General features: G+C 36.3%; 1 protein-coding gene across 17 annotated transcripts in view; it reads right to left on the bottom strand.

Annotated features, from left to right (window-relative positions):
* PAM (peptidylglycine alpha-amidating monooxygenase) overlaps window positions 1-17426 on the bottom strand; it is a 280435-nt gene that overhangs the window by 73444 nt on the left and 189565 nt on the right. For all 17 annotated transcript variants that reach the window (XM_067731349.1, XM_067731350.1, XM_067731348.1 and 14 more), the window contains 2 exons: window positions 16027-16112; window positions 14429-14512 (listed from right to left, as the gene is read on the bottom strand). In XM_067731349.1, the coding sequence (XP_067587450.1) occupies window positions 14429-14512; window positions 16027-16112 (170 nt within the window). The remainder of the gene's footprint in view (window positions 1-14428; window positions 14513-16026; window positions 16113-17426) is intronic.

Here is a 17426-nt window from a genome sequence, read left to right as displayed (position 1 = left end):
TCACAAATGATGGCCTGTGCTGTTCCCAAAAGAGATCAAATGGAAGGCAGGCAGGCAGGCTCACCAACGAGCTTTTATAATCGCTCTGTGTGTGGAGAATGTTGCGGCGAGACTAATGTCAGAGCACTTTCCTCTTTCCATCTTTTATGAATGCAAAGAAAAGAATCCATAGTGAAGCTTATGATTTATACTATTTCTTCTCTCAGAATTATGAGCCTGCTCCAGAATCATACTTCCAAGAAAGTAAAATTAAAAGAAAAAAACCCACGAATCCTAGGTAAATACAGAATTTTTTAAAACGTGGCAGTTTTTTTTTTTTAAATTATATTAGCACTTTAATATCTATGCTTTTCAAGGTGGAAGTGAAAGTTATTAAACACTTGACATGGTGATTACTTCTTTTTTAAAAAAATTTTTCAATTTTATTTATTTTTTTATACAGCAGGTTCTTATTAGTCATCAATTTTATACACATCGGCGTATACATGTCAATCCCAATCTCCCAATTCATCACACCACCACCACCACCCACCCGCCGCTTTCTCCGCTTGGTGTCCATACATTTGTTTTCTACATCTGTGTCTCAATTTCTGCCCTGCAAACCGGTTCATCTGTACCATTTTTCTAGGTTCCACATATATGCGTTAATAGAGTTTTTAAATTAATGATTGTTTTTTGAACTTTTCGTTGAACTATATAATATACAGAAAATTGCACAAATCAGAAGTTACAGCTTCAGGAATTTTAAAAAACTAACACACTCCTGTAACCAGCACCCAAATCAAGAAGCAAAAACCCTCCACTTGTGGCCCCTTCCTGAGGCATTAAGTTTTAAATCTTTATTTTGTGTACACAGCATATTTAAACATTTATTTGCCTTTCCGAAGGTGCTGTCTTCTGGCACCTTTAACTAGCTTGTCCACTAGCTTCATGGGCTTTGGTCGGCAGTTTTTAAAATACTATATCTGACTACTAAGAGTTATTTTACTATTTCCCCTTTCTCTCAGTGAAAAGTCCTATCAACCACTTTTTACTTCTGCATCTCAGTTTTTAATATATATTCATTTTTTAATTGAAAGTCTAAGCTTTCTTTTGCATTCTCCCAATTATTGTCTGTTCTCCCTACTGAGGGCAGAATGTAACTGCAAAAGTCTAGGAACCACAGTAAAGGTACCAGAAGAATAAGTAATGGAATGAAAAGGAACTTTAAGGGTTTTAATCAAAGAAACTTTTAAATTCAGTTTGAAATATAAAGCTAAAAATCATATTTCTCATATAAAATGCTCTATTATGAATTTTTGAATTGTCTGGAGGATATTTTTTATATACATAAAAGGTTTACCTTTCACCCCCTTTGGAATTCTCAACTACTTTGTGCAACAGTATATTCTCCATCTTTTATTTAACTTAAACCGCTAAGTGCTCATGAATGATAAGCAAAGAGAGGGTAACCTAGTGGCAATAACATCCTTTTTTGTTTTGCAAACAGGAAGTTTATAGTCTGCAAAAGCGGTAATTTAATTGGAATATATGCTTTTTGAAGCTCAACCTAAAATCAGTGGCTGTATTTTCAACCCAATTATCTTCATCAGCTTAAAATACTATATCGTGTACTGATTTTGGTTCTTCAATGAAAAAATAAATTTGAAGTAGCTAATTTACATATAATTATGCATGCATGTAGTCCTCAGTATTAATTAGGAAATATACTTTGAATATTATAGCTCATATATTTGACTTGGCATTAATTTTCAGTCATTCAATATGTTTACGTTGTAATTGGTATGAGGATTAATAAAGTTAATCTTCATAAAGCACTTGTGAGTTGAGAAGTAGTACGGAAAACACTGAAACTGCTCAGTGCCCCAAATTATCTCTCAAAATTCCCTGAGACCTTAAGCAAATCTTCATAATGTAAGATAAAGGGTCTGTTTAGAAGGGTTTGCAGTTACTGCTCAGATTTTATTCTCCTTTCTGTTATTATAGGTGATAGATACATTACAGTTAAGTCGGGGAAACAAGGGTAAGGAATACTTGCAAAGAAATGGAGCTAGAAAAGTGTTGGGTAGGGGAGATATCCGTACAAGAAGACAGCCTCTGGAAAATTTTCAAAGATGGAGAAAAGAAGAATTAATATAGAATGAGAAGAAATGGGGAGCAGGACAAAGGGTTTCCAACTGGGATGAAGAGGAGAGCAATGTTTCGTTGGCAGAAAGAGGGAGGTTAGAAGGGTCTCTTCCAGGCCTAAGGAAGGTTGGATTTTATTTTTCTAACAGTTATTTTATAAATGTCATGAGATGTCATATTTGAATGGTTTTCATCAAATGTCTTTTTGGTCACATATTTAGTTAGGGTATCTCTCTCATTTTACACGTAAGACAGTCAACTAACATAAAAAAGGAATTAATAGAAAATAGGAAATAGAATGTACAAATCCTAGCCTCTCTAATGACTTCCGTCTTTTACCATACTTCCTAGAACACAGTAAACAAACGTAAACATGCCAAAGCAATGAGGGGATTAGTGAGGGACAGGGTGTGGAAACCAGCCTGAGTATTTGTGGAGTGTGTGAAAAAATGCTTTGGATCTCCTAATTTTGATGTGAACCCATGAGCAAGTAACTTTATTTTTCCTCTTAATTTCTTTTGGTTAAAAAATAAAACATTATCTGCTATTAATTTAAATGAAAGTAATTAGTTAATGATTATGTACCCTGACCAGTTTAAAAAAAAGAGTTAAAAATTAAGGGTGATTAAAAAATCATGAGCTGCAAAGGGGTAAATGAAGGTAAAGTATAAGGTTGTCTCAAAAACAACTAGAAAATAAAAGCGAAATGTGAGAAACTAAATAGTATTAGGGAAACTTTTTTTCCCTAGAAGACATCACTTAAGCTAAACATTATATTGTTCAATGTTACATTGCTCTAAAAAATACATTTTAAGGAAAAAAGGACATTCTGAATATATTCTTTAAAAAGCAATAATACTGCAGTGCTTTACGTATCTTTTCATAACCAAATGAATGAAAATGCAATTCCTGATACTTAATGACCATATTTAGGTATTAAAATAAACAGGTGTCCCATGGAATGAATGAGATGAATAAGGACCATTAGTCTTCCAAACTGAAGATGATTAACAAAACTGAAATGCAGGAAGCTAGAGAATCAGGGAGCTTACACTGGCAAAAGCCAAAAAATATTTCAGGATAATAGCCTTCTTTTGGATCATTTGAGAGGCACTGAATAGTCCTAAAATCATTCCCATGACTCACAACAAGCTGCTTGTGTGTAATTAAGGTTAGAGAAGAACATGAAGAACATCCTATTATAATTCTTCTGAAATCAGTGGGATTATCAAGTAACCTGGTGTAGAAATATCCCTACATAAGGGAAGTGGATTCCTTCATACATCAGAATGAAAAGGCATAAATGAGATGAGGTAAGCAACTCCAATCTTTATTCATATTTATTCTATTGTGCAAGGATAATTTCATTCCTCTTCCTTCCTAGTGGTTCAAAGGATTTTTAGAAGGACTGACTCCATTATTTGTTTTATATAGTTAGGACATGAACTTTGATAAAACTACACATTAGAAATTCAATACAAATTAAATTCTTTTAGCTTTTAATACCATTGGACTAGTAGCTATACCACCTCTGGCAAGTCACTTAACCTTTCTGAGTATCGATTTCCATTTCTGTAAAATAGAGGGGTAGGGCTAGATGGTCCCTTCCAGTCACACTGGTCTCCTTCTATCACTCCAAAGACTCAGTCTCTGTGTTAAAAACAAGTGCTTTAAAAATGAATTAGTACATAACACATAAGATGTACGGTTTTTACTATTTTCAGAAGAAAAGGAAATCAAAGTCATGGTTTTGTTTTCAATAATGCCTTTTCAGCCATGTTGCAATCTCTTCCCTTTATCTGAAAAGGCCTAAGAGGCTGTGGAATTTCATGCAGGTTGAATGTTACCTTCTTGCCAATCATATCTCTCTCCGAGTTGGTCTCATGGTCTCTGCCTTTCATTTTCTTGTCCCTGTCACCCCATATATTCCACTTAAATATCAAAAATGTAAAAAAATGGAAGGATATAACTTATTTTTGTTCATTGTTCAAAAAGGTTTATCTAGATTAAATGTCAAGAAGGAAGATTTGCACCCCATACATGAAGAGGAGTGTGTCCAAGAAAGTCATATATGCGTTGTGTCGTCTACCATAATAGTAAAATAGCATTTTAAATCCAAACACCAAATTTTGTGAAAAACTTAAGAATAAATATAAACTCTCCTACAAATTTCTAAGTGAAATAAAAAAGTGCTAGAATAACCAGACAGTAAAGGCATTTTCTTCTTTCAAAGCACCCCTTTTCTTAGGAGGATTGGGATTTAATTATACTTATTTTGATAAATGCAAATTATTCTGCTCATGTCCCAAGCCCCAGGAGATTTCCCTGATACACCTGTAGTACAGGAAAAAAAAAAATGTAGAAGTAACTTCAATCCTCTAGGAAACTTTGCTCCTCAGTTGTCAAACTTTAGTTTGCATAAAAATCAACTGGGGAGCTTGTTAAAATTTCAGAATGCTGGGCTCAGTGATGTGCTGGTAACACACAAGCTCTCCAAGAAAAATATGCATGCGTGTGTAAATATACATTTATTATAGTTTTACTAATATAAAATGTGTGTAGGACACAATTTACAAACAATAATAAAATAAATAATATTCTTTATCATAAATTCCATATAACCAGTTGAATTTCACAGAATTATTTCCTTAATTTTGTTTTCGTTTTTTGATTTTTTTAAAACCAGATAGAAAGTTTACTTCTGATTCACATTAAAGTCCAATCTTATAGGAGTCCAGTGAGGTGGGGCTTGATGATCTTCTAGGGATCTGTCTGTATTTTTGCTTTCTCCCCTAGGATATTGCGCTCTTCTGCAAAGTCAAAGTTGGCTCACCACCACCATGTCTAAATGAATGCCCCTTAGAAGTGGAAAGAGCTATGTCCTTAATTTTTCCTTAATTTTTCTCTAGCCAATCTATGGTTATAACTGACTAGTGAGTCGTTTGGACAAGAATGTTTGTTGATATCCTTGTTTATTGAAAAACAAAGATATATGTTGGAACTGTACTTGCTCGTCAACAAAGTGAGCAAAATCTTTGCAGTACTGGATAGTAGTTTTTGAATACTTAAAAAAAAATTTCTTCAAAATTTTTGGCTATTCACAGTAATCAGCATTACTAATATTTTTTTCATTGTTTTCTTAAATCTAAACAACCAACAAAATAATTTATGAAGCACTGATTTGTAGCATTTTTCAATTTCGATGGTGTAAATTTTCCCACTACAGTTAATTTCAAGCTACCAATGTGACATTACTGAACACTGGGTTGGAAAGACACACTATTTTATAGTGTTTCCACGATACAGATACAATAGACATAAATACCCCCCAGGGCAAAGATAGTAGTAAAGTGTAGTAAAATAGTTAGGGAAGGATGACCTTTGAGTATTTATTGCCTTTATTTTTAATCAGGGCTATACTTAACAATCAGCTCACTAACTATCTGAAAATTAGCAATTGGCTCTTACGGGTCAATATGAATCAGCTCTAGTACACCACTGCCTAACCTCTACTTTTTGTGCATTTGATTCAGTAGGTCTGGTTGGAACCAGGAATTTTCATTTTAAAAAGCACTCCAAGAAGATTCTGGCACAAGTAGTACACAGATCAGATTTTGACTGTACATGGACTATGTACTATAGAGGTAATTCTATTAAGAACTTCCAGCTAATTCTAATCCTTTTAATGAAACAGTAAGAGGAGTTCCTTGGTTTAAGTAAACACTGGGCAAAATGTTTTAACTGTGAAAACATCTAGTGCAGGTAAGGATATGAGGTTTGCTCATTCACTATGGATTGTAAATTGGAAAAACTGTTGCATCAGGTAATTTGGTGGAATCCGTTAAGGTTTCAACACTCCATAACCCCCAAATCCCATTTCTAAAAATCTACGCTGCAGTAGCAATACATGGTTACCTAAAACATTTCTAACGTTAAAGTTCACTGCAGTATTGCTTGTAATAACAAAAAACTCAGAACTTAAACGTCTTTAATGGGGAACAGGATATATAAATTATAATATATCCACACAACAGAATACTAGGCAGTCATTATAAATAATGAAAGAGCTTTCCGTGTGCTGCCTTAGAAATCCCAGAGTACGTTGTTAAATTCAAAACAACAGCAGATGCAGATCTGTGGAGAGTGTGATCTGAATTTTGTCCAAAAAAGAAAAGAAGTGCAGATATACATACATATCTGTGCTTTCTGTGAGTATAATATAGAAATGCTGGGATAAGCATATGAAAACCTGGCAGATATAAATTCAGTTACCTGGGGGTTGGGGTTGGGGTAGAAGGAAGATGGGATTGAAGAAGGTATATTATAGATTTTTTTTCTTTTGAATCCATATACCTTTTCTTCAATAGCTTTACTGAGATATAATTTACATACGTTACAATTCACCCCTTTAAAGTGTACAATTCAATGGTTTTTTAGTATATTCACAGATCATATGTAACTGTCACCTCATATTATAGATTTTTAAATAGTTAGGTATTGTGAGTAACTTTTGTACTTTTCTTTTTAATGGCTTTTTGTATTTTCCAAAAAATGAAAAATAAAGTTTGGGATAGATTATTTTAATGGGAAAATATTCAGATATATCCAGAGTCCTCCAATCCTTGTTAGTATTTTAACCAATTAACTCAAGTATTAAGGAACAGGTTTCTTTGTTCCCATACTAGAACTATTTGCAATTCTGAAACCTGAAAAGTTTTGGAAGCCTAAAGTTTTTTTTCATAGCGTTTGGCAGCAAAATCCGATCTGAATGATGTGATGCTACTTACGTCTGTCTTTATCCCTTGTAGTGTGACCATTTGAACGTTTTGCTAAAGGAATATTAGCATATTTGATTACGGATAGTGTCTCAGATGCCCAGAGGTGATATAATGTAATATATGATTTATGTACTTGAAAACCTTTCAAAAATGTTTCAAGTTCATAACTCCAAACTGCATCTGTCCCAAAGCACGTGAATAAAAGTCTGTGCCCCCACATCAAGGAATATTAGACAAATAGAAAGTGGGAGGTGGGGAAGGAAGAAAGGAGACTTGCTGCATGGCACAGGTATCCCAGCCTTGGGAGAGAAAAGGGAAACTGAGGTCAAGTGCACCCTTCCTGGGACCACAGGGCTGCTGTCCCTGGAGTTGAACTTGGGAATATTATGTGTTCCCCGGAACAAAATATCATGTTGAGAAGCAACCTTCTATATGCCGGAAGGGATTAGGCTTGCTGGAATGTGTGCATGTCAGGGTCTCATTCAGAGAAGGCCAGGCTGAATGCTAGAAAGGTGCCATCTCTGTCTCCTTTAGTGTAGAGACTCAATGGCTTTCAGGCATCTCCCCGGGGGAGGGGAATCATTAATAACACCCTCCACATTTGGAGTTTCAAAGGAGCTTCTTAAACATGGAAAGTACTCCAGAACACCTGAAAATACCTGGGTTTAAATACCCCGACCCACAGCATCCCTCACTTTGCAGAGGAGAGAGTAAAAGCAGGCTTGGTATATATCTCCCTGGAAAGCACGCAGGAGGAAGCTACTTCAACAGGTTTAGAAAAGACAACACAGGCAGCAACAGGGAGCAACATTCCACCAGTTTCCCACTGTCTCTGCAATCAGGTATCAGGGAGTCAAGAGCACCTCTAATGATTACACTGAAGTCAGAGCAGTCTGCTTTATACTGGAATGAAATAATTTGAAGTGCAGCTGCCCTGCCACTGATCTATGCTCCACCTTGTTCAAAAATGCATTAGCAAGGGATTCTTCCCCGGCCCACAATTTCAAAGCTTTTTCCATAGCTTCCCGGCAGAGTCTTGTAAGAGGCAGACATGCAGCAGGAGTCATAGTGGGATTAGAATTCCTCCAGAGTCCTCTGTTTTCCCTTCTGCCTGCCACTGTCCCCCCTTCCCTCATGCTCACCCTACTACTCCTTCAGTGGTGGCGAGGAAGGAGCCCCTTGTGTGTGTACGTGTACAAGTGTGGAGCGCGCATTTCACGAGTGCATGACCTATGTCTAGTAACACCCACCTGTCTGGAACTAAGCTATTCAGAAGCCACACCAAAACGGATCATAGCCAGGGTGGAACAACACAGGAGGGCAAGAGGAAATCAAATCTGAAGGTTACCAAGTCCAGGCACTTGTGTTCCCATGATTTTATTCAAAAAGTTCCCTCTAAGGGTTTCAGTTCAGAGTCTGTTTACCCTAAATTTATAAACAATTATATGAAATTTAGCTGCCTAGATTCCATATCATCAATGTAGTACAAGGCAGAAGGAGGCCTGTAGGAAATCAATCTGGCAACATGAAATCTTTTTCTAAACTAGGTGTGGTCTTGTTTGCTTCTCAACCCCCTCTCTTATTGCACAGACTGTACTGGCTCATGTAATTACAGTTACTGTTTTATTTTCAATTGCCCCCATAGGATGCAGGCAAACTTTTGTTCTTACTCATCTTTGCCTCCATGCGCTGCTCTGTTTGAATTAAAATGAGTTGAAGTGGTAGCTTGACAACAGAAGAAGTTACATAAAATAGAGAGAAGCAGATAGAAGAAGGCAACAAGCCCAGTAAGATGAAAAAACTCTATCTACTCCTAAAATTTGGAGGGAAATAATTGTGCAGTAGCTGATATCCAGAATGATATCCCAAAATTATGAAGGAAAGGGAGAAAGGGATAAGGAAGACAACTAACATTTATTGCCAGTCTGCTCTGTGCTGGGCACAGCATTAGGTATTTAACATCTGCACCTATTTTAATTTCATGAGACGCATTATATCTTTGGGAAAGATTTCTGTCCAAAATGTTTTAAGGCTATAGTACTTAGAGCGTTAAAACCTTAGCTTTCTGGAAAACTTGGCTACTGAAAATGATTTGTTCTTTAAGGGTTCTAACTAGAATTTTGTGATCTGATTTTACTAATATAACCCCAGAAATTTGGAGAAGAAACTTCTTAGAGCTCACCCTTACATAATGGAGAGTCAAAAACAGAATCCCTCGGTTTCATTCATCTCATTTAGAATATAAGTATTAAACATTCACTCTAAGGAAAATGAATTGTTTAGCTGTACTCCCAGGAACATGCTAAACTGTAGGTGTACTTTGAGGGCTGTGATGAAGGAGTAGAAGCAAGCTCTGGATGTGTGTGTGTGTGTGTGTGTGTGTGTGTGCACGCGTGTGTGTGTGATCTGTATCCTTAATAATACCTGTTAGTTTTCTTAAATGCACCAAGAGCTTAAGGACAGTAAATAGTTTATAGCATGGAAATTTTGCCAACTCAAAGACAGAGATTATGCACTTGGGAAGAAATTCTTGCCTCCTTTTTAAGATATCAGCTCCAAACTTCAGTTGGTGAGTGCAAGAGTTTTCTAATTTGAGAAATGAGTTATTGTTGGAGACTAGTAAGCTAATGCCGGAAACTCTGTAAAGAAGAGGCCACTTTTCTTGATTCCCCTGGGCCAAAACACCTAGAAGAAAAGTGGCAAATTTCTGCAACAATCTCAGCAGAATTTTCTCTATGGAATAAAACTCTATAGAAAAAATTTGGCAATGAAAGAAAGAAAGAAAGAAAAAGGACCAGGAGGAATCTCTAAATCTCTAGTTGCTGCTGTTCTAATTTCCTTAAGGGCAGGAACTTGGTCTTACAGTTTATCTCTGTATAACTGAACTATGAATAATGAAAAAGTCTGTGGAGAACAGGAAACAGAGCATAACTAGGAAAAGTCCACTGGCAACGTGGCAGACATAAATACAGTTCTGTGTCTAAACATAACAAGAAATTTTGACACCCTTGAAAAGTAACCAACATATTCTTTATATTATGGGCAACTATGGCAAAAGGTTGCATTTAGGGGAATTTATATCACTTTAAAGCCTTTTATGGGAACTATAACGATAGTAGCTAACATCGAGTGCTTACCAGATAACTTTACAGGAACCATTATGATCCCATTTTATAGATGAGGAGGTCAGAGAAGTTTAGAAACTTGGTGAGGATAACAAAATTAGCAAGTGCATTGTCAGGCCATCTGGTCTTAGAGTTTAATCATGTAACCAAATACTATGCTTATACTGGACACACATTTCTAATTGGGTTATATTCTGTTTTCCACAGAATATTAATTTATAAAATGTTATAAAGCTTACATTTAAAAAAGAACTCAGGGCTTCCCTGGTGGCACAGTGGTTGAGAGTCCGCCTGCCGATGCAGGGGACACGGGTTCGTGCCCCGGTCCGGGAGGATCCCACATGCCGCAGAGCGACTGGGCCCGAGAGCCATGGCCGCTGAGCCTGTGCGTCCGGAGCCTGTGCTCCACAACGGGAGAGGCCACAACAGTGAGAGGCCCGCATACCACAAAGAAAGAAAAAAGAAAAAAATAAAAAAGAACTCATTCTGGCCTTCCAGAGCGCCTTCGAGGCTCGCCCTGGCCTCCTAACACCCCAATCTTTCTTCATAAGGCTGGTAGCTTTCCCATGCACTCAAGCCTAGGACTGAAGTGAAAATCTGATCAGGTTACTGCTGATAAGCACTCTGGGTGCCAGCTCGCTTCTCCTTTCTTGCCACTTACCCCTTTGCATTTCACCCTCCAGTAAGGCCAAATCACCAAGAGTTCCTTGCGGACATGAGGCTTTTCACTCCCTCATGGCCATGCACATACCTCTACTTCATCGGGAACACGTCTTACCCCTGCTCCCACTTATCTGCAGTCTCCTGATCACCATTCAGATCTTTGCAATGGTTCCATCTTCTAAGAAGCCTTTCCCAGACAACGTCCCACTGCCCTTCCAGGCAGACCTGTTCCGCTCCACCTCTCCACGGCCTCCATATCTGGGATGTGTTTCTATTACTGCCTATAGACGCACTGTTCCTGTGCTTGTCTCTCCTGCTAGAATGTACTATACTCCTCTGGGCAAGAAGATCAGTATACCCAGCACTAGCCCAGGTCTGACATTATGATTGACATGGCATTTAATAAAGTTGGCTCCTTTTAAATGACAATTTACAGTTTCACATTCTGCTCAATTTCCAAAACAAACAACAACCAAAATAAAACAAATATTTTGGGTATCCCACAGACCTATCTTTTCCTACTACTAGGCCTCCCAGTCCAAGATATAACCAGCTGGCTTCAGGTTATGTTCTCTCTGATACTTTATCACATGCCAACAAATTTGAGAAGATATTTTAACTTCACTGTTGATGCTTTATTAAAGAGAAGTCCTAGGCTTCTCAACTCTCTAAAACCTTCCCTATGTGGAAAAATGCTCATACCCTTAAGCCAAACATTTTCCCACTTTTCAATAGAGTGCAGTGATTTCCTCAGAGTGTTAATCTGCTTCTGATTTATAATTTATATTCTTAAAAATATCATCATTAGTTCTAATACCGTGAAGTTCAAATCTTCACTGACACTAAGATGATTATGTATATATATATATATATATAATACATATATAACATATCTATAATGCATTTTTAATCATTAAAAGATATGCTATAATTCCACTTCTAGGTTCATCTGGAGATAAGTGTGTGATCACAGTATAGAACCTTTTTAAAGTGTAAGTCACTTCTTATAGTTAATCAGGCACATAAAGATTTACTTTAACTCTTTTTTGTCAGGAGGGTATGAGTGGAAATGCAGCACACAAACTGGCAGGTACTGGCAGGTATCTAACATAGTGCTTATATTTGTGGAATTTAAAAACATGAAGAGAATGTTATAACATTGTAAAGGAAAAAAAAAATCACATGATCCTGTCTCTCATGCTTATTGACTGTTTCCTTTTATTCCTTGTTCCTTATAATCCTTGGAAACATACAAGCATACATATGGTTTTATGTAGTCTGTATAAAATTTTATGATTTGCTATTTTTGTTGTTATACCATTTATTTAATTAGTCCCCTACTAAGGGACGTTTGTTAACTTTCCAGGTTTTCATATTACTAGTTAATGGTATATAAATAACTGTGGGTAGGTAGCTCATTAGAAAACAAACCAAAAAATCCAACAAAACCCTTCCTTTAGTTTAGGATGAAAGCCTAGAGCAAGATTTTAATGTTTTATATAAAATGTATATAATATGATAAAGTTGCTTTCTAAAACACTGCACTAATTCACAAAGCTCCCCAAACTGTAGCATATTCATCTAAGCCCTGGCAGTCCTGGGTTTTATAATTCAATCTCCACTCACACCCAATTAAGTAAACGCAAAATGCTCTCTCGTTGTTTTAGTGAGATCTGATATTTTCCCGCGTGTTTACTTACTATTCTAAGCCATGTATAGTTTAAGGCACAAGATAGTATCTAATGCTACTGAAAGAATTATACGGGTGAAATTTTTTTGTTTACATTTTTATTACATTATCATAAGATCTATGAACTATAGGTCCTACCTCATATGCACCTTCTTTTAGAAAAATGGTTCTCAAAAAAGTGAAAAATGAAAAACTAGTATGAAAGTTTCTAATCAGTCTCTTATAGTAAATAACTATATATTTATATATTAAATATCAATACTTTTTAATTACCCCATATTAGACATAAATTATAAAATAAAATTAATTCCTCATCGGTAAGAAGTTAATTTAAATTAAATTATTACAGTAATATGTTTTAAAAACTAGCATATTATATGTATCATCCATTTCCCCTGGGGTATCAGTATGGTATCTGTTAGGAGGTACTACAAAGCTCGGAGGAATTAGGCTAAAAAGTCAAGTCTAGGGTTCTATAGAAGGATGGAGAGTAGGGGTGGGGTCCTGTATGTGTGGACACTACCAGCTACTTTAGTTGTGGTAATTGGGGAAAGCCTTCCTCACTTCTTTGGAAAAATAATAGTCTTGTCAATGCTTTGGAAGTCAGCAGTCTTAGAATCTGCCTGTTCCCCTGATAGCAGATAATTTGTGTCTTTGTTTCTCAAACATGAACTTTATTTATTCCTCTGTTTTCAACAAAACCTTGGCTCAGCACTACAATTAACAACTTAAGATTTTAGGTCCTGTTCCAAAAATGGAAAGCTATTTATACATAACTCAAAGCATAGTTTTTATAAAAAACAGGTTTTATTTGGAAGTTAGGTTCATGAGCTGGTCCACAGAAGCTTGTTTAATCGATAATATATCTGATTGTAGTACTAATTATAATTTTTCATTATATAAATTTATTCTTTTAAAAAATTTTATTGGAGTATAGTTGACATAAATTTATTCTTTCTAACATCCTTTTCCAGAGGAAGACTGCATTTATTGTCCCAGTCCTGAATGCTGAGAACCTATGGAAACTTTCAGCATGGGGTGCTCTCAGCAAAGGCCCCAGAGGATATTTCATAGGCAGAGATGGATGTGTACTTCTAAACTTAGTTGCTGGATAGAAAGCTAATGCATCTAGAGAGCAAAATGTATTAGGTTCGTTTGTAGAAAAATTGTGTTAGAGAACTCAAGAAAACACGTAGAGGTCAGCAAGACAAAGTAGAAAGGCTGACAAGCCAAGAAGAAGACTGCTTAACATTTACACTCCTGTGAACACCAAAGTGTGAACCTGGAATGCAGTTGGAGTTTGACTAAATGCAGCAGAAGGAATAATAAGCCCAGTCTTGGTTGCCTTAGGAACAGGGCCCCTTCCTCATGTTAATGATTCTATGATAAGAAAAGGAGCACTTAAACAAAGTGTATGGTAATATGGGTAGACCAGCAAGTGTCTAGGGCAGTGTTCAGCAGCCTCTATGGAGTGGGTGGGGTCCGTGCATCGGTGCAGTGGGCAACAGATGAAGTGGCAAGTGTGGATTACAGATAAACCACTGACATGAACCTGAGCATTTGAGAACTTTTAAAAATTTTTTAAAAAAGAATAAATTTATATAATGAAAACTTATAATTAGTACTACAATCAGATATATTATCGATTAAACATGTTTTGTGTTACAAAACATGCTGACTCTCCAGTGGCTTGCTTCTAGTAATATAAATAAATTACTAGTCCCTAGTCTTTCTGACAATGTTGCTAAGAAGGAATCTAATAGGAGACGGTGGATAAGATAATACATTGGAAAGGAAGAGAACCCTGAAGTCAGCATAAGAGAAAGCACAGTAGGATGCATAAGAGAATATGTGCATAAGAGATTATAACTTTCAAAATAAAAGTCATTTCTTCAATAGTCTCAAATTCCAAGAGACAAAAGCAGCTGTTTACTAGTGGGCAGAGGGTGTAGTCAATTCTTCATTTTATTATATAGAAAACAGTATATATATTTTAAACAATATAGTATTGAAGTTCAGCTTAGTTCCAACATTTCAAAACTTACCTCTAAAAGCACTAATATCCCCATAGTGTACTTGTAGTACAAAGTATTTGCTTCCAGTCTCTCCTCCAACTCTGAATCCAACACCTGAAGATATTCAAAAGAAGATAAATTAATATTTTAGAAATGGAAGTTAAATAGAGCTAATCAAAGGTTGCTGATCTATGAAATCCAAAGGGAAAGAAAATAGCACATAATATATGAAATTATGTTATATGAAAATGGAAATAAACTAGGCATTCAATGAAAATCTCTGATATAACCTATCATTCCTTCTCTAAGCTCTGATAGAATTACACTCATAGTCTCCACTTCAGAACCAGAGTGATCACTTACACTTTAAGAGGACAATTCATTCATTTTTCAAGAAACAGAACAAAACAAAACAAAACAAAATTCTGTCCCTGTTGATTACATAACAGACATACATAAACCCATTCTTTCATTTTGTTTTGTATATACTCATATTCATTTTTATTTTCTGATTGAATATAGGAAACAGACTTCTTAGGACCATCTCAGGAAATTGTTTTTCTTCCCATACAAAATCAGGTATCTGCAAAAATATCATTGAAGAAAACAATTACCTACTAGATTACAATGTCAATAAAGTTTTGGAATCTGAAGGGTGCCTAAGAGTCTTACTGTTAGTAGAGTTTGCTAGTAAGCTAAAAAAAAATCTACAGAGAAAATATTTATAGACAGAGAAAAAAAATTTTTTTAATCTTCTCTAACAATGGATCTTAAAAACATCAACAAATCTATGACAAACCTCCCTATTAGTTTCCAAACTTGTTTGATAGTGGCTGCCTGGTAAACTCTAGAGAGGATTCTGACACTCATTTGAAGTAAAGCAAAACAGAAATCAAACTATTGGGTGAAAGAGAGGCTCAAGGATGTATTGCACAATGCATGGAATATAGTCAATATTGTGTAATAACTATAAAGAGAAAGCAACCTTTAAAACTGCATAAAAAGGTTAAAAATATTAAAAAATTTAAAAATTAGTGCAGGCATGAGTTAGGGAGGCATCACAAGATGCCATCCCTCCATCCCTAAACCACGGCAGTCTTATTCTGTTTCAGAACTATACGTTCACTTTGATACTAAGAAAGATCCAGGTAATAAAGGAGAGTCCGTTAATTCACTCACACGTTGGAAGCTATGAACGGTTTAGAGGTGAATTCAGAAAGCCAGCTGAGGTCTGGCATCACATTAAATACCCAGGTTCCAGGACTGTTAAAAATCTGTCTGCTGAAATGGCAATTTATTTAATTACTAGCTCTCTTGGCTCGTGAAATGCTCCTGCTGTCAAGAACCAATGTGTCTCAGGCCAAAGGTGGCTTGAGGTATACTCGTTATTTTCTAATTCTATCTAAACTGTTGTGTGAGCCAATTACTTATCAAACAGAGGCAGAGAAAGAAGAACAACCTCAATGAAACCTTTTCAATATAAAGCAGGCAATAAGGGTACTTTTTAGCGTGAAATTGCAACATAGAACATGGTCAAGAGCTGTTGGAAAGAACATATAATAAAAAGTACGTTGGAATCAAAAACGAAGCAGTTTAATATAAGGCTATCCAAGAGGCCTCAGGTATACCTTTGGGGAGTCTGGTTGGGGGAGCATTTCTTGCCCAGGCATATAGAATATTGGCTTTATCTGTACAGGTTCCTTCATCACAAAACCTGAAGAAAAAAAAGTAGCTATAAGTGAAGATTCAATTAGTAAAGTGCATAAATCTCTTCCCATGGGAGGAGTGGGGAGGGAGAGGTTTTTGAAAACAAGGTAAAGAAAAGTACATCAATATACCATCATTATAGTCATATCAACTTTAAGACTGTAAGGGACACTGGAGCGAAGAACAATTTTATATGTGAAAAAGCACCTATAAAGGGAGATTTGTTTGTTAGTTGCCTGATGTGAAACAATCCTGTGAGGTAGATATACAGTTTAATTCACCATTCTTGGAATGTACTCTATGTAATCAGGTAGAAAAGTAAGCATTACACAAAGGGTGTGTAAACCAAAGCCAATGCAGTGGAAATTTGGAAGTGGATTAAAAGAAACATCATACTCATTTCCCATTTGGGGATCGGTGGCATTTATAGTCCTACCCTTAGTAGGGTGAACAATACAAGTATATCCCACTCACAGGGTTCTTGTGGCTTTTTTAAAGTTTATGAATACGGGTTATGCCATTTATAAATTGTTTCAAGTCACTTAATCTTACAGAGCCTCAGTTTTCTCTCTTGTAAAACAGGGATAGTTATACTTACTTCAAAGAGTTGTTCTATAAAGTAGATGATATAGAAATGAAAGCACTTCATAAACCTCAAAGCACTATACCAGGGTTCTGCATAATTTAACAAAACATTCACTTTATCTAAAGACTCACTGTTGAGAGGCAGTATTATATGCTCAAAGGAGCACAGGCAGAAAGACATCTCTGGAGTTGAATCCCACAACCTCCCCTTAATAGCTGTGTATCTTGGACATGTACATCAGCCCTCAAAGGCCCAATTTCTGTGTGGAAACCTCTCTGATGGGGAGTGGTGGTGGTAATACGTGTAAGTCACCCAGCACAGTAACTAGCACGTTGGTATCTATATGGTAGATCCAATTTCACAAATGGTAAGCTGTCTGACTCCAAACCACACATTTTTTCCCCATTACACTACATCTCTTAGTTGGTTCTGTTATATAATTTGACTTGTTCAAAACACTGTTGGGTGACATTTTCATGTCGCTTTTATATATTTGTGTTTTGAGAAACTGGCACCAAGCAAGGTCAGAGTCAGGAGTTTAGGCAGATCTGAAAGGTCTGAGGACCGTCAAGGACAAGGACAAAAACAGCTTCTTGGCCGGGAGGTTGGCTCACACAGGAGAAAAAGTGCATTGCCCATGGCCTGGAAGGGAAGTGAAGGCAGACCGTGGCAGCTTCCTAAACAGGTTAGAAACTGAGCCTAGAAACCTGGAGAAACTGAGCCTAGAAACCTGGA

The sequence above is a fragment of the Pseudorca crassidens genome, chromosome 3 (genome assembly GCF_039906515.1).
Source record: "Pseudorca crassidens isolate mPseCra1 chromosome 3, mPseCra1.hap1, whole genome shotgun sequence".
NCBI lineage: Eukaryota > Metazoa > Chordata > Mammalia > Artiodactyla > Delphinidae > Pseudorca > Pseudorca crassidens.
This window is presented reverse-complemented; position numbering and strand designations above follow the sequence as displayed.